Source organism: Triturus cristatus, chromosome 9 (assembly GCF_964204655.1).
Source record: "Triturus cristatus chromosome 9, aTriCri1.1, whole genome shotgun sequence".
In the NCBI taxonomy this organism is placed as follows: Eukaryota; Metazoa; Chordata; class Amphibia; order Caudata; family Salamandridae; genus Triturus; species Triturus cristatus.
The window spans coordinates 1284113234-1284136759 of record NC_140592.1 but is presented as its reverse complement, the minus strand read 5'-3'; the positions used below and the strand labels follow the sequence as shown (position 1 = coordinate 1284136759).

Sequence of the window (23526 nt, the reverse complement as noted above, 5' to 3'; positions counted from 1 at the left end):
GGGATAGATTGGAGGAGGGTAGATTGGGGGGACAGTGGAGTGGGATATATTGGGTAGAGCTGAGTGGGGTAGATCAAGGAAGAGTGGGGTGGGTTAGGTTGGGGTAGATGGGAGTGCAGTAGGGTACACTCGAGTGAAGTCGGTAGATTGGAGTGGAGTGGGGTAGGTTGGAGTGGGGTAGGTAGGAGTGGGATAGATTGGAGTGGAGTGGGGTAGATTGGTGTGGGGTGGAGTTGGATAGACGAGTGTGGGGTAGATTGCGGTGGGGTAGTTTGGGTTAAGGTAGGGCAGTTTAGGGTGGGGTAGTTTGGAGTGGGGTAGATTGGAATGGGGTAGATAGGAGGGGAGTGGATTGGGATAGACCAGAGTGGGATAGATTGCAGTGGGGCTGATTGGATAGGGTAGACTTGAGTAGGGTCGTTTGGGATGGGGTAGGGTAGATTGGAGTGGGATGGAGTGAGGTAGGTTGGGGGAGTGGGTTGGATTGGAGTGGGGTCGATTTTTGTGGCATTTGGTAGACTGGAGTGCAGTGGGGTAGATTGGGTAGAGTGGAATGGAATGTGGTAGATTGGGGTAGCGTGGAGTGGGGCAGATTAGGTGGATTGGATAGGGTAGAATAGGGTGGGGTAGATTGGAATGGGGTGGGGTGGAGTGGTGTTGGACAGATTGGAGTGGAGTGAGATAAATTGGGGAAGAGTGGAGTGGGGTAGATTGTGTAGGAGAGTAGGATCTGCTTCACATGGGTACCCCCACTTTTTGCTGGTGTTTCACTGTTTTACGACCTTAGTCTGGCTGTGGCCCTGCTAATCAGGACCCCAGCCTAGCTGCTTCCTCTCTAAAATGGTTTCCATGTACATTAGGTACATTTCCAATTGGATTCTGGAGAGCCTTATAAGCCCCTAGTGTATGGTATACTATGTACCTAGGGCATAGGCACCTCAGAGGCCTACCAGGGGATGCAGCATGTATTATGCCACCCCTGGGAAGCACTACAAAATGACACCACAGTTCTGCTGCTGCAGCCTGGGTAAGGGTGTGCTTGCACCCCTTACAGTGGTATAGGCTACCTATATCACTACCATTGCATACACATATAAAACCTATAAGTGCTTGGTTTTTATGTGAGAGGGTGCCCCTGCATGAGCAGAGCCCCTCTACAGCGTTCGGAGTACCTCCTCTGATGCTGTTTGTGGTGCAGCCTGACCATATACTCTTAAGTGCATTATAACCTCGCGGTAAGTGCTAAGTTTGGGATGGCTGCACGGAAACATGTTGTGTTTGGTGTCAAACACTTTGGAATACTACTCCCCCCCCCCGCCAGTTCTGGATGCGGGGTAGTATTCCACCCTTCTAGAGGGAGAGACATGTTCACACTGGTCTAACCCGGTAGGACTTTCTACAGCCCAGGCATCACAAAATGGATGCCACTGCCACAGACACGAGTCTGGCCTCCTGCTGCTGACGGAAACTCCAGCAGGGGGGGCCTGGACAATAGGTTTCCTGTCCTAGGGAGGTGTAACCACCTCCCCAGACAGGCAGATGTGTATTGGGGCTGGGCGGGAGCACTCTCTGGTGCTTTGAAGTCCTGCACTGGGGGCACACATGGTGTCCCTGTGCATAGTCCAGTTCAAACCAGTTGCAGGGGCTACCTGCCCCTGATCTGGCGCAAAACTGGACAAAGGAAATGGGTGTAACCACCCCTCTTTCCAAACCCTACCATAGGTGGGTCCCTCGAGTATGTCCAACCCCCAAACTTTGTATAAGTATGGGAACCCAGTCCTTGCGACTTTAGATTGCCCTGGACGAAACTCTGCAATATATATCCTGGACCTTCGACGTTCTACTTTGCTTAGAAGACTGAAGAAATCTCCTTTGGGGTCAAGGAGTGACTCTCCTGCTTGGCAGGCACCAAAGAAGCAACTGACCGGTCTGCATCGCTGAGGCTCCCGCCGGACGCCGAAGTCTTTGCATCACCAGAGGTGGATTTCCAGACTTCCCCAAAGCTGAGCCCCGTGGCTATCGTGGATGACGTGGAACCGTGACCCCTGGACACCGTGATCTTTTGCTGATCCATCATCTTCCTGAACTTCCTCGAAGTTGTGCTTTGGGCTCCGAGTAGCCCCAGCCTTGAGCACCTCCTGCACTGAAGATTTCTGGCCTCCACTCCACGAGGGCCAGTTTCCAGTGCGACCGCTAGAGGCTCCTTCGCGATCTCTAGCCTGTTGGCTAGTAGGTCCCCACGAAGGCAACTCCTCTTCTGATTGGGCTTTCCTGGTTGCTCCAGACGTGCCCCGACTTACCCTCGCTGGGTGAGTCCCACAGACCTTGCTGCGTTTTAGGTGAGGGGAGAAAGATCCACATCCCTTACTCATCATATAATAAGCGTGTATTGTCTTGTACTTTTTCTGGCCCAGAAACAGGGGGAGAAACCCCTATCCCCCTAAAATGAAGTAGGATGAGTTTAGTGTGTCCGGACAAGAGTTTGGATTTTTATGGTTGATTATGATAAAATATCCAATTGATGCAAGTATATCAAGTGATACTGGTGAGAAGTTTGTGCCACGATCGGAGAAACCCATCGGCACCTGGCATTAGCCAAGACAATAGAATCTTCGGGTTGACAAACCCTCACGATCATTTTGATATCCCATTACCTGACCTCCCGCCCTGAAGAAGCCCTAGGCCTGATGGCCGGTTAGAGGGCGAAACACGTGTTGGCTGTGCCATCCTTGTTCTTTTCTGACAAACAAATAAAAGCACAAACTTCTCACCAGTATCACTTGATATACTTGCATCAATTGGATATTTTATCATAATCAACCATAAAAATCCAAACTCTTGCCCGGACACACTAAACTCATCCCACAGACCTTGCTGGTCTGCACCGCCATCCTTTCTCGGATTCCAAGTGACTTGCCGTTGCCAAGGCTTGTTGGGTCCAATCTGGTCACCGACACCACAACACTCGACAGACTTCGTGGGACAGCTCGAATCCGGCTCGTGGACTTCATCGACGCCTCCTGGACCTGGTGTCTGAAGAGTCAAGACACCCGTCAACTCACCTGAAGCACCCGACATCTGTGGGCATTGGTCCATCCTGCCCTCGGTCACTGGCTAGTGATCCAGACTCTGTCCCCTCTGCTTTCAGGCTCCTTCCATCCTAGATCCAGGCTTGGATCTCTTCGGACACTTCTCCTCTTCACGGCAGCAGCAGTTCTTTGCAGGCTTCCATTACAATCGATGACGCGACCCGACACCAAAAGACACCTATGCACCCAGCTTCCCTGGGTGAGGTAACTCGAGTACTCCAGTGCTCCCGTGGGTGCTAGCCCTAGAACTTCCTAAGTCCAAAAGGGTTTGGTCCTGACCCATTTCTAAGTGTCCCTAATCTTTAAATTTCCATCGCGACATTGTCCATAGAAGCTAACGGGAACCCGCGGCTGTATTCACACACTGCACACGGCTCCCGTGGGTCCCCCGTGTCACTACCTTGGGTGGTTCATTGGTGTCCCAGCAATTCTACAGGCTCTAGGCCTTGTGTCTAGTTCACTCGTGGTTCTTATACCACTTTATTGGTATATGGTTTGGTACGCCCTTAGGGCCCAAACGTGTATTTGTGCTATTACTGTTGATTGCTAACTTGTAACTTAAGTACTTCGAACTCCAGTCTCATAAAGAGACTAGAGGGGTGTGTTTTATCTTAAATACATATATTGTAAATATATACCTGGTGTGGTTGTCCTTTCATTTGGTCATTCAAGAGATTATAGACTGGTAAAGCAAGCTGCTTTACATTCCTTCAAGACATAGCCTGAAGGCTGCTCTCCATAGCTACCACTAGGATAGCTTTCAATAAAGGTTGTCTTTAACCTATTCACCATAAGGGGCTGTTTGGACAGATACAGGGTGCCCACTATAACTAGTGGACAGCATATATCAGGCCAACTTCTCACAGATTGGAGTTGAGTAAATTGGATTGGAGTGCGGTAGAGTGTGGTAAAGTAGGGTGGAGTGGGATTGGGTGCAGTGGGGTAGAGTGGGTTGGGGTGCAGGAGTATATATTGGAGTGGAGTAGATAAGGGTAGATTGGAGTGGGGTAGATTGAGGTGAAGTGGGGTAGATCGAGTGGAGTGGGGTAGATTGGAGTGAGGTAGATTGGTGTGGAGTGGGATAGATTTGGGTGGACTGGAGTGTGGTAGAGTTCAGTGGGATAGATTAGAGTGCAGTGGAGTGAGGTAGATTGGGTAGATTGGAGTGGAGGGTAGATTGGAGTGGAGGGTAGATTGGAGTGGAGGGTAGTTTGGAGTGGAGGGTAGTTTGGAGTGGAGGGTAGTTTGGAGTGGAGGGTAGTTTGGAGTGGAGGGGTAGATTGCGTCAGATTGGAGAGGGGTAGATTGGAGTAGGGCAGATTGTGGTAAACTGGAGTAGGATAGGTTGTGGTAGATTGGAGTGGGGCAGATTATGGTGGAGTGGGGTAAATTGGAGTGGAGTGGTGTAGATTAGAGTGGGGAGGAGTTGGACAGATTGCAGTGGAGTTTGTAGTGGAGTGTGGTAGATTGGAATGGGTGGGGTAAATTGGAGTAGGGTAGATTGGAGTGGAGTCGGCTAGATTGGATTAGGGTACACTGGAGTGGATTGGAGTGGAGTGGGGTAGAGTGGAGTGTGGTAGATTGGGGTAGACTGGAGTGGAGTGAGGTAGATTGGTGTGGAGTGGAATATATTTGGGTAGACTGGAGTGTGGTAGAGTTCAGTAGGATGGATTAAAGTGGAGTGGAGGGTAGATTGGAGTGGAGGGGTAGATTGTGGCAGATTGGAGAGGGGTAGATTGGAGTAGGGCAGATTGTGGTGAACTGGAGTGGGGTAGGGTGATGGTAGATTGGAGTGGGGCAGATTGTGGTGGAGCGGGGTAGATTGGAGTGGAGTGGTGTAGATTAGAGCGGGTACGCGTTGGATAAATTGAAGTGGAGTTTGTAGTGGAGTGGGGTAAATTAGAATGAGTGGGGTAAATTGGACTAGGGTATACTGGAGTGGAGTGGGGTAGACTGGATTGGGGTACATTGGAGTGGAGTGGGATAGAATGGAGTAGATTGGAGCAGAGTGGGATAGAGTGGGGTAGAGTGGAGTGTGGTAGATTGTGGGAGTGGGGTAGATTGGAGTGGGTGGGGTTGATTGGGTTAGATTGAGTGGAGTGAGATAGATTAGAGGGGAGGAGATTGGAGTGGGGTAGATTGGGGTAGAGTGGAGTGAGGTAGATTGGAGTGAAGTAGATTGTGTAGGAGTGGGGATGTCTGGATCGTAGTGGATTGGGGAAGATTGGAGTAGAGGGGATTGGAGTAGATTGGAGTGGGGTAGATTGGGTTAGAGTGGGCTAGGTTGAAGTGGGGCAGGTTGAAGTGGGGCAGATTGGAGTGAGGTGGGGCAGATTGGGATGGGGTGGAATTGGGTGAGTAAATTGGGTTGGGGTAGAGTGGAGTGCGGTAGGGTAGATTGGAGTGGAGAGGCGTGGGGTTAATTGGAGTGGAGTAGATTGGAGTAGATTGTAGAGAAGTGGAGTGGGGTAGATAGGGGTACATTGGAGTGGAGTGGAGTTGAGTCGGATAGATTGGAGTGGGGTAGAATGGACTGGGTGAGATAAGTGGGTTTGAGTGGAGGGGTGTAGAGTGGAGTGGAGAGGCACAGAGTGGAGTGGCACGTCGTGGAGTGCCATAGAATGGAGTGACATCGCTTGGAGTGGAAGGGCATAGAGTGGAAAAGCATAGAGTGGAAGGACATGGAGTGGCGTAGAGTGAAATTTGCATTGTGTGGTAGCGCACTGCCATTACAGACACCACATTTTAAATTGAAATGACCATTACATTTGCACCAAAATACGGTTTTACTGCACACAAACGATAATGTGTGCAAATGTCATCACCAGGTGTATTGATGTGTTTTGATCGTATTCAAACATTTGTTTCCACCACAGTTCAGAACCACCTTTTTTTTTTTGCTTTATTTGTCCTAATTCTGATATATTCTGAAACATCAGGACAGTTTATTTGTTTTTTTTAGTATGCTGGAAAAAAACATCCTACACCGTCTCCTCTTACATGGATGCTCAGCAGGATTCTCACATACATTTTCTCACTTCAAAGTCAGAGAAAGAAAAGTAAACCCCAAGCTCCCTCGGAAGAGAGAGCATGACATTTGACCTCTCCCTTTGAATGCACAGCAAATGTGACAAGGTAAGAACATGATTTAAAAGCATGTTTACAGACAGCGAGTTTGTGGAAGAATACAGTAAACAAGGTTTGGGCAATGGGAGGGATGAACTCAAACTGGACAGCCTACAGCAAATAAAGCCAGAAAATAGCCAGAAAATGTGAGTTACAAACCACAAAGCCAAAGGTAAGCAATGGGCAGAATGCATTCCCAGGTCAGATTTCTGAATGTCCCCAAGATGTCTTTAGCAAACCAGACAGCTCAGCTGTCTGGTAAGCTTCGACCTAAAAAGGGAGAAATAGAAAGACAAACATTGGAATGTTGGAGCAGAAGGCTTCTACCAGCCACTATAAGCCCTAAGCCGCTCCATTGCCTTCAATGGAGTTCCCAAAATTACAATGTTCTAATGTGTAGTTACGACTCAGATGCCTTTGAACAGAATTTTTTTGATTTGCTATTAACGTTTGACTCTTAGAAGGTATATGTGTGAAATATGGAAAACAAAAAGTTTAGTCAGCTAAAGTTCACTGTTCAAAATGGCATGCATTTCCGGGCAGGGGACACAGGTTATGGGGAGGGGTGAAAAAGATGCATGTTTCCATTTTAGCTCCCACAGAAAATACTTGGACTCCAGAAAAAGCCACTGAACTGAAGCATAATTTCATTCCGAAAATCTTCTTTCATTGGTTTGGTGTAAATATCTTTAGTAGTATTTGAGATATAAGAATTAAAAAAATTCCAAATAAGATTTACACATTTCTAGGACTGTACCATTAAAAATCAGGATTAGGAAAATTGTGAATCCTGACAAACACATTTGAATGTTTTTGATCAAATGGGATTGGCTGATGAAGGGGATTTGTGACTTTTCTACACCATCTTAAAATTCAGGAGTTTTGTGTGAAGATCGCAATTTTAGCACTGCGGCAAAAAAATTCCACAGCAGTAGGGGAGGAGGAAAAACTCCATGAGAGGTGCCCTACCACGAGGGAGGTGCCTGGGAAGAACTCAGAAGCAAGGAACTTGGCGATAAAAAACTTGAAAAAAAGTCACGTTGACCACTGTAAAATGATAATTTTTTAGAAAGTCAGGATTACGTGACCATTATTTTATGCCTCTGAAAAAGCACTATTTTGAATAGAAAATTGCATTTTCATGAAAATCGTGATTTTTTAAACTAAATTTGAAAAAAAAAAAAAATTAAAATGTAATATATATATATATATAGATATGTGCAAACAGGATCAGCTCTTCCTGGGGATCTCGCCCGTGGTTGGGTGGTGCGTTAAGCCGGTAGAGCTACCGCCGGCAATTATCAATCCAAATTATCTGCAAATAAGCAACGCACTCTCAGTAGCAGTAACGAGTTTAATACACACTGTTACGCGTTTCGGGAGTCGCGCTCCCTTGTGACCAAGGGAGCGCGACTCCCGAAACGCGTAACAGTGTGTATTAAACTCGTTACTCGTTACTGCTACTGAGAGTGCGTTGCTTATTTGCAGATACTTTGGATATATATAGATATATTATACCTCAAATTGCCCAAGCAAGTCCGGATGCACTCAGCTGCTGTCGGTAGTTTGTTAACCTGGCGGCCAGCTTCATCCACACCAGATTTAAAATGTCAATGCCCAACGCGTTTCGAAGTATTAACTTCTTCGCCAGGGGCGGCTGCACAGAAGTCATCAGGAAGCACCCAGCATGCCTTTACATATTTTCCCTGCCCTGAGTGGGTGTGGCTTAGTGCCCTGGAGCATGCTGGACAATGTAGTTACCCTCAGTGGGTTCCGTCGTCTTCGTAGCGGCGATTCATTGTGAGCCTCAGTGGTGTTTGTGAGCTGCCCATGAAGAAGGGGCCGCAGTGCCCTGAAACGCGTCGGCTAAAAAGAATACACAAATGGGATAATCACGGTGAGCTGCGTCACGTGCCGGATGGCAGGGGTGATGTCGAGTGCCCTGTCAAAAGCTTTGGGCATCTTGTGGTAAATGTTTTGCACGGCTGGTCCCTGCCGTGGATGGGGCACCATCTCGTACAAGGAGAGGCTGGGAGAGAAACTTTTCTTCACCGTCAGCACATCGCCCCAGATGCGAACAAAATAGCTCATCACAGAGGATCCCTACCTACTCAAGGAATGTAATTTGCTCTTAATAACGAACAGTCACTGAACTTACTCAAAGGAAATAATTGCTTGCAATGTGGTGACTACATGCCCCAACAGGCATTGCGGCAGCACGAATTGGGAGGGGCTGCTGCAGGGACATGTGATGATAATAAAAACCGACAAAGGATTCATTGTGAGCCTCAGTGGTGTTTGTGAGCTGCCCATGAAGAAGGGGTCGCAGTGCCCTGAAACGCGTCGGCTAAAAAGAATACACAAATGGGATAATCACGGTGAGCTGCGTCACGTGCCGGATGGCAGGGGTGATGTCGAGTGCCCTGTCAAAAGCTTTGGGCATCTTGTGGTAAATATATATATATATATATATACATATATATATATATATATATTCCAAAATTAACGTCGCTTCTTCTGGGGTGCTGGGACCCATGGAGGGTGGCAAAGACGCCGGCGAAGCTCACCGGCAAGGTTAAAGTTTAAAAAAAGTCCCAAAATGCAGTATGCTCTCAGTAATAAAGGCACAGCAGAAGCGTACTGAAGGTCAGAATATATATATATATATATATATATATATATTACCTACTGGCGGTCGCCAGTAGGTAGTTATAGTTAGGACCCCTTTTCCATAGGAAATCCGCAACATTCTATTTTGAATAACTTTGGCGCCGGTCGACGAATCCTCGCGAATTTCTCAAAATAGGTGGGGCGCTACGCTCCGCTCCTACCCTGAAAGTCTCGGGAGGATTCGTCAAGCGGGGGCTGAGATAAAAGGGGGGTCCCAAAACGCGTTTTTCCCATGCATTTTTCCATAGGACCTTTAGACAGGGCTACAGCCCGAACGGCTGAACAGAATTACTTGAAATTTGGCAGAGAGGTAGTCCTCAGGTCAAGGAAGTGCCTTTTGTAGGTTTGGTGTAAATCTGTTCAGTAGATTCTGAGAAAATAGCCTTTAAATCAATATATATATCTGAGCCAGCTTACGGTACGCTTACCGTAAGCTTACCGTACGCGTACGGTGGCGTGCGCGAGCGCGATTCTGATTGGCTCTTAGATCTTAGTAAACATTCGAATCGGCCGAAACCAGGAAGCGGCGGCCGCCATTTTCTCTCTCGCACTGAGAGTTAGGTTGTTAAATAAAACCAATACACATGTAAAGGAGCTGTTTTGACAGCTCACACACACATAGCCATGTTGAGGGAGTCCCCCAAGACCCCCCAAGGCCAAAAATGCCATTTTTATTTTTTCGCTAATTACGCCGATTACGCTTACCGTACGCGTACGGTAAAAAATGTAAAAAAAAAAAACACTATCCACACTCTCCCCACCCCCTGTGCTTTTGGTGGCCGCAGGCCACCAAATGTGCACTGCTTATCAGCGGTGTGAAAAACCACAATATTTTTAACAAAAATAATAAAAGAAAAAATTATCCACACTCTCTCCACCCCGTGTGCAAATGGTGCCCGAAGGGCACCATTTGTGCATGGCTTATAAGCACCGTAAGCACAGTAAGCACCGCGTGCTTACTGTGCGCGCACGGTGCGCGAAGCGCACCGTGCGCGCACGGAACGAACTGCGTTAAGTGGGCGCGCACGCCACGAATGGCGTAAAGTAACTTAGCATTTAAAAAACCGTACAAATTCACTGAAAAAACCATAGGTTTCACACACGTTATAGTTAGGAATTAGCATTTAAAAAACCTTGCAAATTCACTGAAAAAACCATAGGTTTCACACATGTTATAGTTAGCGGAAATTTTACTGATAAAAAAACCAGTGAAATTCCCCCGTTATAGTTAGTGCAGGCAACTATAACTCACACGACCGCAATCTTCTGCTGATGACATATGTGTCTTTATGAAAAAAAAATATTTGTAATATATGTATAGCTAAAAATGTATGGAAGAAGACATGGGCAAATAAGTGTCTAAATACAGTATTAGCATCAGCAGAGGATTGCGGTCGCGTGAGTTATAGTTGCCTGCACTAACTATAACGGGGGAATTTCACTGGTTTTTTATCAGTAAAATTTCCGCTAACTATAACATGTGTGAAACCTATGGTTTTTTCAGTGAATATATATATACATATGACAGGAACCCCTGATGAGCATAGCAAAAGGACAGGCTGTCTGTGTATGGTTGGGCCAAGCCTTGTGGCCACCACAGCCCTTGCTCTGCACCAGGCCCCACAGCCAATCTCCATGTCGTGTGTCTAAGAGCACATTCTGGTGGACGAAGGGTGGAAGAATGGTGGTCCGAAGGAAGGGACACGAAGGGTAGGGGATAGCCCTTCAAGCCTGGCTGGATGACTCAGTGATCCACCGTGATGGGAGCGCTTCCACCACGGGAGTATAGTGCTGTTGGTGGGTGGGATTCAGAGGGGTTTGAAGCAGCAGAGTCGGCAAAGGGTGTACAGAATGCATCTGCTACAGTTCTTGTTGGCTTCGTCCCCAGAATCCACCACTGCCCAGACAGGAGCAGGTTAATCATTAGAATATCTGGAAAGGAGGGGAATGGTGTTTCTGTTGGGACTGTACAATCCTGACGTAGCCCTGAACATTTCTTTATTGTTGATGGAATTGTCGAGCTGGGGAGCCGAGGCTGCGAATGAGCCAAACCTCTACTATTTTTAAGTGCTACAGGAAGCCATGGGTCTTCTCGCCGAACAGCTGCTCACCAACAAACACCATGCATGAACGTGGCTTGAACTTTGCCTGCCAACCACATGAAATCCCTCCAAGAGCATCTGCACAGCATGACAGCCCTGCCCACGGATCGGGTAACAGTGTCCGCGGAATCCATGCTGCATTCAATTATTCCAATCAAACATTAAACAGTTTCTTCATATCGGCCAACAAGGTGATCACTGTATGTTTTGCCAGTTCCCATAACAAATGACCATTTCAGACCAGGAGACGGTGGCATTCGCAGCACAAAGCGCCGGACTGCCAGACGCAAAGATTTTATGGGCCACAGATCCAAACTTCTGTGACTCTTTATATGGGGAGACCGAAGGGAAGGCATTTGTATTCTGCAATGAGGAAGACGGTTGAATAACTAGATTTTCAAGCAAAGGTGAGAGGACAAAAGTGAAGTTCACCGAAAGCAGCCCTTTGACATCAGGTCCAAGAGGGTGTGAGTGAGAGCAGGGGGGAGCCGGATCCCAATCAAAATGTTAGACTTACGCTCCGTAGAGGCCAAGTTCAGTTCCAAGACTTCACCTGCTTTCTGTCCTGCGTTGTGAATGAGAAGACTTCATCTGGAGTAGGGTCATCTTCTGGTACCAAGACTTCACCTGCTTTCCGTCCTACGTCGTGAATGAGAAGACTTCATCTGAAGTAGGGTCATCTTCTGGTTCCAAGAGTTCACCTGCTTTCCGTCCTACGTCGTGAATGAGAAGACTTCATCTGAAGTAGGGTCATCTTCTAGTACCAAGACTTCACCTGCTTTCCGTCCTACGTCGTGAATGAGAAGACTTCATCTGAAGTAGGGTCATCTTCTGGTTCCAAGATTTCACCTGCTTTTCGTCCTGTGTTGTGAATGAGAAGACTTCGTCTGGAGTAGGGTCATCTTCTAGTACCAAGACTTCACCTGCTTTCTGCCCTGTACCGTGAATGAAAAGACTTCATCTGCTTTCCGTCCAGTTTCAACTTACGTATTCACTTCCTTCCTAGTCCTTCTTTAGTCTGTTGAGACAATGATGTCCAAAACAACAAGGCCAGTTTGTCTTTCACCTACCTTGCAGTCTTCCCTCTTTATACAAGGCTGGACATAATGGCATTGTTCTTCCCAAACCAGAGCTTCAATAATGCTGCTGGCTCACTTAATCACCTCGCCAAGATGGAGTATCTTAAGACACTCTTCACACAAAATGTCTTACAGCTCATTGAGGTCAATAACAAGCGCTCTGTTTCCATTTGATGGCAGCAGAGAGTTTACAAAAGCCCCGATAAGCATGTAACATATTTGTTTTATTTCATAGAGAACAGTGGATAATTTTGTTGGGCCACATTTTTCCTAACACAGATTTTTCACTAAACGGTTGTGAGTCTTCTGTCTTTTTATATACTCATTCCGATATATTCTTTCCTCCACAATTGCTGTTTTTGCTCCAGAAGGCCAGTGTTGCTTGTTTTGAACCAGGGATCCAATTTTCGTAGCTGTCTTTGTTTTTTGTATTATTCCTCTTTGCGACTTCTGTTTTTTGAAATTCTCTCCCATGAAGTCTTCTGACAGAGTCCTTTTAAAATAACCATCTCAGAGGGTCCCATGCCTATGTCTAATATTTAGTGGTAGAAAAAGATAGCAAAGCCGCACGCTACAAAAATGCACCAGGGACACTGTTCAGGTCACTATGAAGTCAATGAACATTATGAGTTCAAGGGTCTCTCAGTGACTGGGAGCTGAACCCGTGAAAGCCTTTTCTTAACATTTGGTGGTGACCATTTGTAGGATGTATTAATGTGAGCACAACAGAGCATTTTGACAAGAAATGCTGTATAGGGAGAGGGAGAAGTGTGGCGCAGCGGCCAGATTGGCTGATTCAAGAGAGCTGGGCTTTGCGATTCGATCCCAGGTGCCGACTGCAGCTCAGCTCAGCACCAGGTGACTAGGCAATAGCTCACTTAATCTCCCCGCCAGCCCCTGGTGCCTTGATACCCTTAAGGGGTGAAATGCTGGCGCTTTAAAAATATGGATTACTTTACTTACGAACGTACCATATGGCAAGAGTATGTGCTACAGAGGACATCAGACAACAGTTCTGGGTGGGTGCAGAGATGGAGGTTGGATGTTGTGGTGATGACAGATCAATAACATGTGTATTTGTAAAGCGCACGATCACCCGTGGGCATCTTGGTGCTGAATAGCAGATGTTTATTGTTACCCAACTCAATGGTACTCATTTTATCGACCTCAAAGGATGAAAGGCAGAGTGGACCAGCCAGGATTTTAACCTGACCATGAAGTCAAACACAGGCTCCTACAGTGGACACATTAGTGCAGCAAGCCACCAGACCGGCACTATGACTGATGGGTAAATAGACATAATATCGAAAAAAAAATATCGAGTAGCAAGAATATCGAGTTTTTAATATCGAATAGACAGAATATCGACTTGCAAAAATATAGTGGTGAAGAATATCGAAAAACAGGTAAGAAATATCGATTGCAATAATATAGTTGTGAAAAATATCGATTTTTTTATACTGTGTTAAGTGTTAGTATATGTGTTAAAAGTATGTATTAATATTGGAATGTATGTTAGAATATTTTTAAATTATTGAATTTTATGTTTTTTTATTTTTTTGTAATTTAATTCCGTAGCGGGTTGTGGGTTTATAGGGGAGTAGGGTGGGAAGTAATTTAATTATAGTACATTAAATAATAATTTATAGGAATTATTAATTATTTTTAATTTAATTTTGCGTTTTACTTCTGTAGCGGGTTGTGGGTTTATAGGGGAATAGGGTGGGAAGTAATTTAATTATATATTATTAAATAATAATTTATAGGAATTATTAATTATTTTTAATTTAATTTTGCGTTTTATTTCTGTAACGGGTTGTGGGTTTATAGGGGAATAGGGTGGGAAGTAATTTAATTGTTATTAGTTAATTATTAATTGGTATTGCAAATTAATTGGTTGTTGATTAATTATTAATTGGTAAATAATTAGTATTAATTGGTAATTAATTTGTATTAATTGTTTAATTGATAATTATGTTAATTGTATTCATTTAATATTTGTAGCGGGCAGTGTGTTTATAGGGGAATATGGTGGCAAGTAATATAATTGTAAATAAATAATTATGTAATTTATTTGTGTATATTGTTAATTAATATATCTTTAATTTAATTTTGCATTTTACTTCTGTAGCGGGTTGTGGGTTTATAGGGGAATAGGGTGGGAAGTAATTTAATTGTTATTAGTTAATTATTAATTGGTATTGCAAATTAATTGTTTGTTGATTAATTATTAATTTGTAAATAATTAGTATTAATTGGTAATTAATTAGTATTAATAGGTAAATTGATAATTATGTTAATTGTATTCAATTAATATTTGTAGCGGGTATTGTGTTTATACGGGAATATGGTGGGAAGTAATATAATTGGGGAAAAAAAATTATTTAAATAATTTGTGTATATCCTTAATTAATATATTATAAATTAATTATTAATTGGTATTATTTGCATTTATTAATGTTTGTTATTGAAAAACAATTGTTTGTTAATTAATTATTAATTGTTAATTAATTAATTAAACAAAAATGTATTGGTATTTAAAAATGATCAATTCTTGTGTGATTGGTAATTAATGGTAATACTTGTTTTTGTATTAATAATTAATTAATTTAAAAATAAAAATACATTTATTATTTTCTCTACTATTGCACTTACTTGAGTGGGAATAGTAATTTTTACCCCTACGCTATCCAATGCTTTCCCTATTATTGCACTCTCTGGAGTGTGAATAGTAATTTTTACCCTCCCGCTATCCAACGCTTTCCCTACTGTTGCACTCACTGGAGTGGGAATAGTAATTTTTACCCTCCCGCTATCCAACGCTTTCCCTACTGTTGCACTCACTGGAGTGGGAATAGTAATTTTTACCCTCCCGCTATCCAACGCTTTCCCTACTGTTGCACTCTCTGGAGTGGGAATAGTAATTTTTACTCCTACGCTATCCAACGCTTTCCCTACTGTTGCACTCACTGGAGTGGGAATAGTAAATGTTACCCTCCCGCTATCCAACGTTTTCCCTACTGTTGCACTCTCTGGAGTGTGAATAGTAATTTTTACCCCTACGCTATCCAACGCTTTCCCTACTGTTGCACTCACTGGAGTGGGAATAGTAAATGTTACCCTCCCGCTATCCAACGCTTTCCCTACTGTTGCACTCTCTGGAGTGGGAATAGTAATTTTTACCCCTACGCTATCCAATGTTTTCCCTATTATTGCACTCTCTGGAGTGGGAATAGTAATTTTTACCCTCCCGCTATCTAACGCTTTCCCTACTGTTGCACTCTCTGGAGTGGGAATAGTCATTTTAACCCCTACGCTATCCAACGCTTTCCCTACTGTTGCACTCACTGGAGTGGGAATAGTAAATGTTACCCTCCCGCTATCCAACGCTTTCCCTACTGTTGCACTCTCTGGAGTGGGAATAGTAATTTTTACCCCTACGCTATCCAACGCTTTCCCTACTGTTGCACTCACTGGAGTGGGAATAGTAAATGTTACCCTCCCGCTATCCAACGCTTTCCCTACTGTTGCACTCACTGGAGTGGGAATAGTAAATGTTACCCTCCCGCTATCCAACGCTTTCCCTACTGTTGCACTCTCTGGAGTGGGAATAGTAATTTTTACCCCTACGCTATCCAACGCTTTCCCTACTGTTGCACTCACTGGAGTGGGAATAGTAAATGTTACCCTCCCGCTATCCAACGCTTTCCCTACTGTTGCACTCACTGGAGTGGGAATAGTAAATGTTACCCTCCCGCTATCCAACGCTTTCCCTACTGTTGCATTCTCTGGAGTGGGAATAGTAATTTTTACCCTCCCGCTATCCAACGCTTTCCCTACTATTGCACTTACTGGAGTGGTAATAGTAAATTTTACGCGCCCGCTATCCTACACAGAAAATATTGAATATTTTTAATTAATATCACGTTAAGATATATGTATTAATTTTTTTTTTTACTTACTTTAATTATTCATTAAGTTTACTGTTATTTAAGTATTTTTAAGTATGTGTCAGTTAATTATATGTATTATTTCATTTATTTAACATTACTTTTAAAACATTTAAAAAATTCGATATTTTGACTAACTATATTACTTACAACGATATTTTGGATTCGATATTTTTGTAATTTCCTGTTTGGAGATAGGACTTCGATATTTTGGCATTCTATATTTTGGCATCGATATTTTTGTAAGTCTATATTTTTGTAGTCGATATTATGTCAGTGATCCGACTGATGAGATAATGCACAACCTTACACACATTATCAGATATATAAGTGACAGTATTGTGCAGATATGGTAGTAAGGCCATTTCTTGTACGAAGAGATGTTCCTCGAGAGCAGTTTGAGATGATGCAAGTACATTTCATCTGGAAGAGTGTTCCTGTGTAGTGGCCTTGGTCACTGAAAGGAACACAACGTAGATGGTGCACAAGGATGTTTGGTTGTAGCTATGAGGTTTTTGTAGGTTGAGCGTAGGTTTTCAGTGAACATGTACTGATTCAGGATAATAGTGAGATAGTACAGAAGGAGCCATGTTTAGCTCTGAAGCTCCATTTTGGATCAAGTTAACCTGAATGAGCCAGTGGCATCCATTGGAAGGTGTCTAGCTAGATCTGTGCCTGGATGTCAACAGTGAAAGCAGGAACCAGGGGAAATATTTGGGTAGCATCTGCATCGAGATGATGGGGACAGCATAAGGAAGCAAAGATATCACCAAGAGATGAGGTTTGGAGTGAGAAGGGGAGAGCAGCCCTGAAGCGTGTGGACACTGGCTGGCAGCAGCATAGAAGCAGAGAGCGAGAAGCACTCAGTGAATGGGTCAGGTTAGGACTGTTATTTCTGAAGATGGACGTCCACTTTGCCAGGCTGCCCGTAGATAAGACATAAACTGTAGTGGGACATCAGCAGCGCAGCGCCAGCCTGTTGAAGGTTAAATGCCCACCTACATATGAAATGTAAAATGTACACCGACTGAAAATGCGGAATGTTGTGTCAACAGACATTCGCCTTGGCATTTGGACCCAGCAGCGCACGTCCTGAGGACTTCGCGGTACAGAAAAGAGAGGAATCAGTCTTACCTGGTTATGGTCCTGGGCGGCTGCTTCAAGTGTTCGTACACCTCCTTTAGCTTTTCTGGATTCAGTCCCTTCTTGGATCTTTTGCCCTTCTTCTTCGGTGGATAGATGATGAACTTTTTCCCAGACTTTCGGGCTTCATCGGCGAGGGACACCTTGCTGGGGGTGGTTGGCATGGGGTTGAGGGGCTGTATCTGCTCCTGTTGTTCTTCCTTTTTCTCTGGTGGAGGAGAAGTTCCTGGTTTCTCCTCGGGTTGAGTCGGTGGAACGGGGCTTTGCTCGGTATCGTAGAGGACCTCTGGCTTGGCGAGCTGCTCCTTCAGTAGCTTCAGCTCCTTCATGCTGCTTTGAAAATCATTTGGCAGACTGACCATCAATTCTTTGGAAGCAGGAAAGTGCGGGGCTGAGGCACAGCGTCTCACCAAGCAATCCTGTGGATGAGAAACATTACAGTAAAGGCGTTTGAAACTGTACATGTCCAGAAGAATCTCAGGAGTTGTACTAAAAGACAAGCCATAGCAGACAAATGATGACTCCCTCGGCTGAGAATCTACTGTCGATAGAGGAAGCACCGCTAACTCAACAGTGAGATTCACACACAACGGGGGAGCCTGGAGGTATTTATGCTGTTTAGTTCATGAGTCTTTCTCCCTCTCCTCTTTTTGTTGCTTGAATCTTCTCCTCTTCCTCTAAAGAGATTCACACTCCTGGTTCTTTCTGCCCTTATTTGAGCGTCCCATTCCCACCTCCGATGCTTCCACATTCCTTTTAACTTTCAGTGTGTCGTGCTTCTGCTCAGATTCTGCTCTGTCTTTCTCTCTCTTAATAACTGGAATCAGAAGAGACATTAAAAATTCACTGAAGTTGGAAACGAACAACAACGAGGCCGGTTACCTTCATCTTCTTGCGGCATGAAGTCGTCTCTGCCAATGTCAGGTTAGGCAAGGAGGCGGATCGTCCTGGTCTCCTCATCTGCAGAGGAATGAGGAAACATGTTCCGTTTAGGGATAACTCATTGGGATCAGGAAACAGTAGCCAAGAGCCCATGTTACAAACCTGAGCTCGTGCCAATGGTACCTTTGAACCTAGGACATGCTGTCGCCAAGAGCAGGAGAATGAGCCTCTGAGAAGAGTTGACAAAACACGTCATAAAAAGTGCGTGAAGGCTCCTTTGGGAGAGTAGAAATTGGCATGTTTCTATTGCGCTCTAACTGTAGAATGAGGTGAATTTGTTCAGGAGCTAACATTAGTAAAGAAGGCCCAATTTCACGGTATTAGATTGGAGCAACTTCCCTTGGTAGAGAATTAAATGCCAATGGAACGCCCCTCCCCATCCGTACAGTAAGTTTTAACAGTAAGCAATGTTTGAAAATTATTTGTAAACATTAGCAAAGACAATAGGTCTGGCCTTGACAAGCTGGTCATGGTATTCAATTATTAATTAATTTTAGAAAACATATACAACATACAAAATAATGGCAAACATTTAAAGATATATCTATACATATATAAATAAAGGGGTGGCCAGTTCCTGCTGCATCAGCAGAAGGGAAGGAAATGCAAAATGTCAATCAAATGTCTGCTCCAGGGAGAAAACATCTTCTATTGACTTCGCCCACGGAAACTCCCTCGAGCAGAAGAATCTGTCTGATTCGATACAGGGCACACTGTCTGTAATCCAGTGCCTAACACTTGATGTGGGAGATGCCACACACTGCCCAGGACAGGGGAACCTTAAGGAGCACACCATTTTCCCCCGGGCGTACCACTAAATGGGACTGGATCCACCCAGCTGTAACACTCCTACTGGGCTGAGTAAATGCAGCCCAGGATGACCCTTAAACAATCCGCGTGGTGTGCTGCCACAAACCGTATTGGTAATAAGAACCTTAAGAAGCACACAATTACCACCTGGGCGTACCCCTCAATGAGACCGGCTCCACACAGCTGTAGACCAGAGAGACACAATATTCAACCTATTTACTGGATTCTACCACTTGGTACCCTACTGGTTGCAGCTCTGTGTTTGTGTGCAGCGCGCGTGCCCCCGGGGTATGAAGTCGCTGATAACCGGGTATGTTACCCACTCGCTGATGTATCGCTAACTCCCCTTATTTGGACTGAAGGAAAGCTGGATGATTCCTACGGACTGTGGACTTGATACTCCAACCCAGTTTGACCACAAAACTTGGGACAGGCCAAGAGTAATCATGGCCTTCAAGGTACATCTACCCCAGCAATGACTATCAACATATGTGGGACACCGGTCGCAGAAGATGCCCCTTCTAGTCTCAGGTTCTAGCCCCTAGAAGGATAACCAGTGCTAGTAGTTAAGGGGCGCGACTGAACACGCATAGTGCTACACTTGATGAACCCTGATTCCTGGTGTGAGACCCGACCCTCCAAACTACGCGATTTATGACCGCCTGTGGTGGCAGAGCAGGTCTGTGAGGCACTACTTGGGGCACGGACTGTATGAGTGCTTTGAAGACACCACCACCATAGATCAGAGGTACCTACCTAACCACCTTGAACTACAGAACCATGAACCATGCATAGTTCGGCAGCCGTGTACGGTCGCATAGCGCTGCACTGTCCTCTAAAAGGTGCTGCCCCTGCCTGTGGGGTAAGGCAACAGGCCGATGGGCAAAGACACCACGCAGGCAGTGGTGAGGGTCCCAAACCCCCCTCTGTCTCTGTGAGCAACAGCAGGTTATAGCACCCCACGAGTTACACCATGTCTGGCAACAAAGGAAACAGCATCTCACACCAGCCTAAATTGGACAAGATGGCATGGCTCAAGAATCAAGACAGACTCGAAGTACAGGTAGATACGACACCTACAACCCACGATCAGCTCCCGGTGCAACCGGCTCCCACTCTACAGGATATCCTCACAACAGTCACGGCGGTACACACCTCACTTGAATCACAGATTGATTCTGTCTCTATTTAAGTCGCCCTCCTCAGAGCGGATTTTCATAAAATGAACAACCGTATGACGGAAGTGGAAGAAAGCACGCAGGTTCTAGCTACTACCTCTAAAGGCTTAGAGAACAAGTCCAGGACCTACAAGCTACCACTCGAGCACTATCAGACCAACTCGATGATTACAAAGGCAGGGCTAGGAGAAATAACGTTAGAATTATTGTAGTCCCCGAGAAAACGGAGGGCCCTGTCATAGACCTATTTGTGGAGGAATTAGTCACACAGCGGCTACAGCCCAAGACGCTCTCCAAATACTTCTCCATTGAACGTGCACACCGCGTATAGGGAGGCAGACCGAAACCAGGACACCCCCCCAGACCCATATTGGCTCGAGTGTTTAATTTTCGGGATAGAGACATGATTCTGCAAACTGCGCGTTGTGCTCCTCCACTTAAAATCGATAACAGCACCATTCACTTCTTCCCCGACTTCACAATAAAGGTTCATCAACAGCGTAGAAGCTTCCTTGAAGTCAAGAAGGCCCTAAGGGAGAGGGACCTCCCATATGCGATGCTATTCCCTGCGAGACTAAGGGTGGAGGCTGAAGGTAAAGCATGGTTCTTCAAGGAGTCAGAAGCAGCGTGGGAATGGTTGGATGGCTGGAGGCAAGTTGGGGGCCCGAATAACTCAGATAGACGCTGGAGACGGATGGTGAAAAATCGTAATGGGACTACATCAGATCATGAAAAGAGCGATACCACGAACGCAGAACGAATAGAAAGTGGCTGGTCTGGACCGGCATGAGCTTGTATGGCAAAGGGCAACACTAAAGTCATATGTGAAAGACAAAGCTGCGACACATGTGTAACCGCTGTGGACTCTAGCCTTGAAATGCTATCCTTGAACTCAGAAAGAGCCTCATGCCCGCACACAGGTGAAGAATCGATGGAGTGATGCCACGGAGCCGAACTGGCTAAGTACACAAACTGAAATGTTATGCTGACTGACTGATTAGTATAAGTATACTCGAGGTTGGCGGGGGGAATTGAGGCTTGTTGGTCCACATCTCCTCCGAAACTAGGATGGGTGGGCGACGGGCGCTCTGCAGTGTTGGGGTGGTGGGTAGTTTGAAGCCTATCTTGCAGGGAGTCGGGGGGTGGTCTGGGGAAGTTGAGAGCGTTTTTTCGTTGTTCAAAAGCGTCACGATGACTGTTACTAGCCTACAGCACATACTCATTACTAGGTTACAACCGCCACAGCGGGTATATCAACTCTGTCGTCCACAAACTATGACTATCAGGCCTATGCACATGAGATATTCACAGCTCATCTATCCTCCGGGGACGAAGGGCCCACTCAAACCCCCGAGCATGTTCTCAATCAATCAATCAATCAAGGATTTATCAAGCGTGCTACTCACTCGTGAGGCTCTCAAGGCTCTGGGGAGGGGGGTGCAGCTCCGTTTCATTCAAAGAGCCAGGTCTTGAGGTTCTTCCTGAAGATGTGGAGGGTGGTTGAGCGTCTGATGTTCACAGGGAGCTCATTCCATGCTTTGGCTGTGACGTAAGAGAAAGCTCTTCCTCCTGCTCTGGTTCTGCGGATGCGGGGAGTCTCCGCGAGGTCTGCAGGGCGAACGTTCCTCTAGGGTACGTGGAAGGAGACTCTCTCATTGAGGTATTTGGGTCCGATATTATGGGGGGATTTGTAGCCGTGGGTGAGCAGTTTGAAGGCAACTCTCTTCTTGACGGGGAGCCAGTGGATGTCACGTAGGTGTTGGGTTATGTGTTCGTGTCGTGGGGTTCCGAGGACGAGTCTGTCTGCGGCGTTCTGGATGGTCTGTAGCCTGTGAAGGAGAGTTCTGTTGATTCCAGCGTAGAGGGCGTTGCCCTAGTCCAATCTGCTGATTATGGGTGCGTGGGTGACAGTTTTCCTGCATTCCGGGGGTATCCATTTGAAGGGCTTTGCAAGGATCCGAAGGCAGTTGAAGCTGGTGGAGGCAATGGAGTTGATCTGGCGGGTCATGGTGAGGGAGGAGTCAAGGATGATGCCGAGGTTCCGTGCGTGGTCTGTTGGAGTGGGAGGACTCCCGAGGGCGGAGGGCCAACAGGTGTTGTGCAGGGTCTGAGGAGGAGGACCTCGGTCTTCTCCGAGTTGAGCTTCAGGCAGCTGTTTTTCATCCAGGTTGCTACGTCTCTCATTCCTTCCTGGAAACAGAGTCTGGTGTCTTGGGGGTTCTTCGTGAGGGAGATGATGAGCTGGGTGTCGTTGGCGATTGATACTATGCTGAGTCCATGCTGTCTGACGATAGCGGCGAGGGGGGCCATGTAGATGTTGAAGAGAGTGGGGCTGAGTGATGATCCTTGGGGAACTCCACAGTTGATCTGTGTGTGTTCGGAGAGGAAAGGAGGGAGTCTGATCCTCTGTGTTCTGCCGGAGAGAAAGGATTGGATCCAGAAGAGGGCGGTTCCTCATATCCCAGCGTTGTGGAGTCTGGCTGTGAGAGTGCAATGTGCGACGGTGTCGAAAGCTGCGAAGAGGTCTAGCAGGATGAGGGCTGCGGTGTGCCCCTAGTCTAGTAGCATGCGAATGTCGTCAGTGGCAGCGAGGAGGGCCGTCTCAGTGCTGTGGTTGCTGCGGAATCTGGACTGGGAGGCATCTTGGATGGAGTTTTCTACAATGAAGGCGGTCAGCTGGGTGTTTACGAGTCTCTCGGTGACTTTGGCAGCGAAGGGGAGTAGAGAGATGGGTCGGTAGTTTTTCAGGTCTGTTGGGTCGGCTGAGGGCTTCTTGAGGAGGGGTTTTACCTCCACTCGCTTCCAGTTGTCGGGGAAGATGCCGGATTCGAAAGAGGCATTGATGGTGTGTCCTAGTTCGGGTGTGATGGCGGTGGGGACCCTGTGGTAGATGTGTGGTGGGCAGGGGTCTGTGGGGGCTCCTGAGTGGGTGTTCTTCATGGTCACGTGGAGTGTTCGACAGTGGTAGGATTCCAGATAGTGATGGTCGGCTCAATGTCGGTGTTGGTGGCGCGTGGGGTGGTGTCCGGCGTCTGTTGAAGTTGTCGTAGAGGGCCTTGATTTTCAGATGGAAGTAGGAGCTGACCTTGTTGCAGAGTCCCTGAGAAGGTGTGATGTCAATGGGTTAAGGGAAAGGATTAAGAGGGGGTTGGTGCTGCAGTACATCAAACGACAGCCCTCAGACAAAATTCTATTACAGGAAACCCACCTGGTTGGGAAAATTTGTAAGGCGCTGGACAGATGGGGGAACTTATTGTCCATGCAGGATTCACCACCGGCTCCCGAGGGGTAGGTATACCAGTAAGGAAAAGCCTTCCATTTATAGTGACCCAGACACACACAGATAACTATGGGCGCTTTGCTGGGATGTTGGGTACCAGGGAGGGTAGAAATATGAATATCCTCTCGGTATATATCCCTCCAGCTCTACACTATGT

The 23526-nt window shown here is 46.0% G+C and overlaps 1 protein-coding gene across 1 annotated transcript in view; it reads right to left on the bottom strand.

Annotated features, from left to right (window-relative positions):
* The window catches only part of TTC6 (tetratricopeptide repeat domain 6), a 1112931-nt gene that overhangs the window by 701260 nt on the left and 388145 nt on the right, over nt 1–23526 (bottom strand). Inside the window, exons 12-13 of the mRNA XM_085627931.1 lie at nt 18042–18119; nt 17151–17578 (exon numbers count right to left, since the gene is read on the bottom strand). Coding sequence (XP_085484057.1) covers nt 17151–17578; nt 18042–18119 — 506 coding nt within the window. The remainder of the gene's footprint in view (nt 1–17150; nt 17579–18041; nt 18120–23526) is intronic.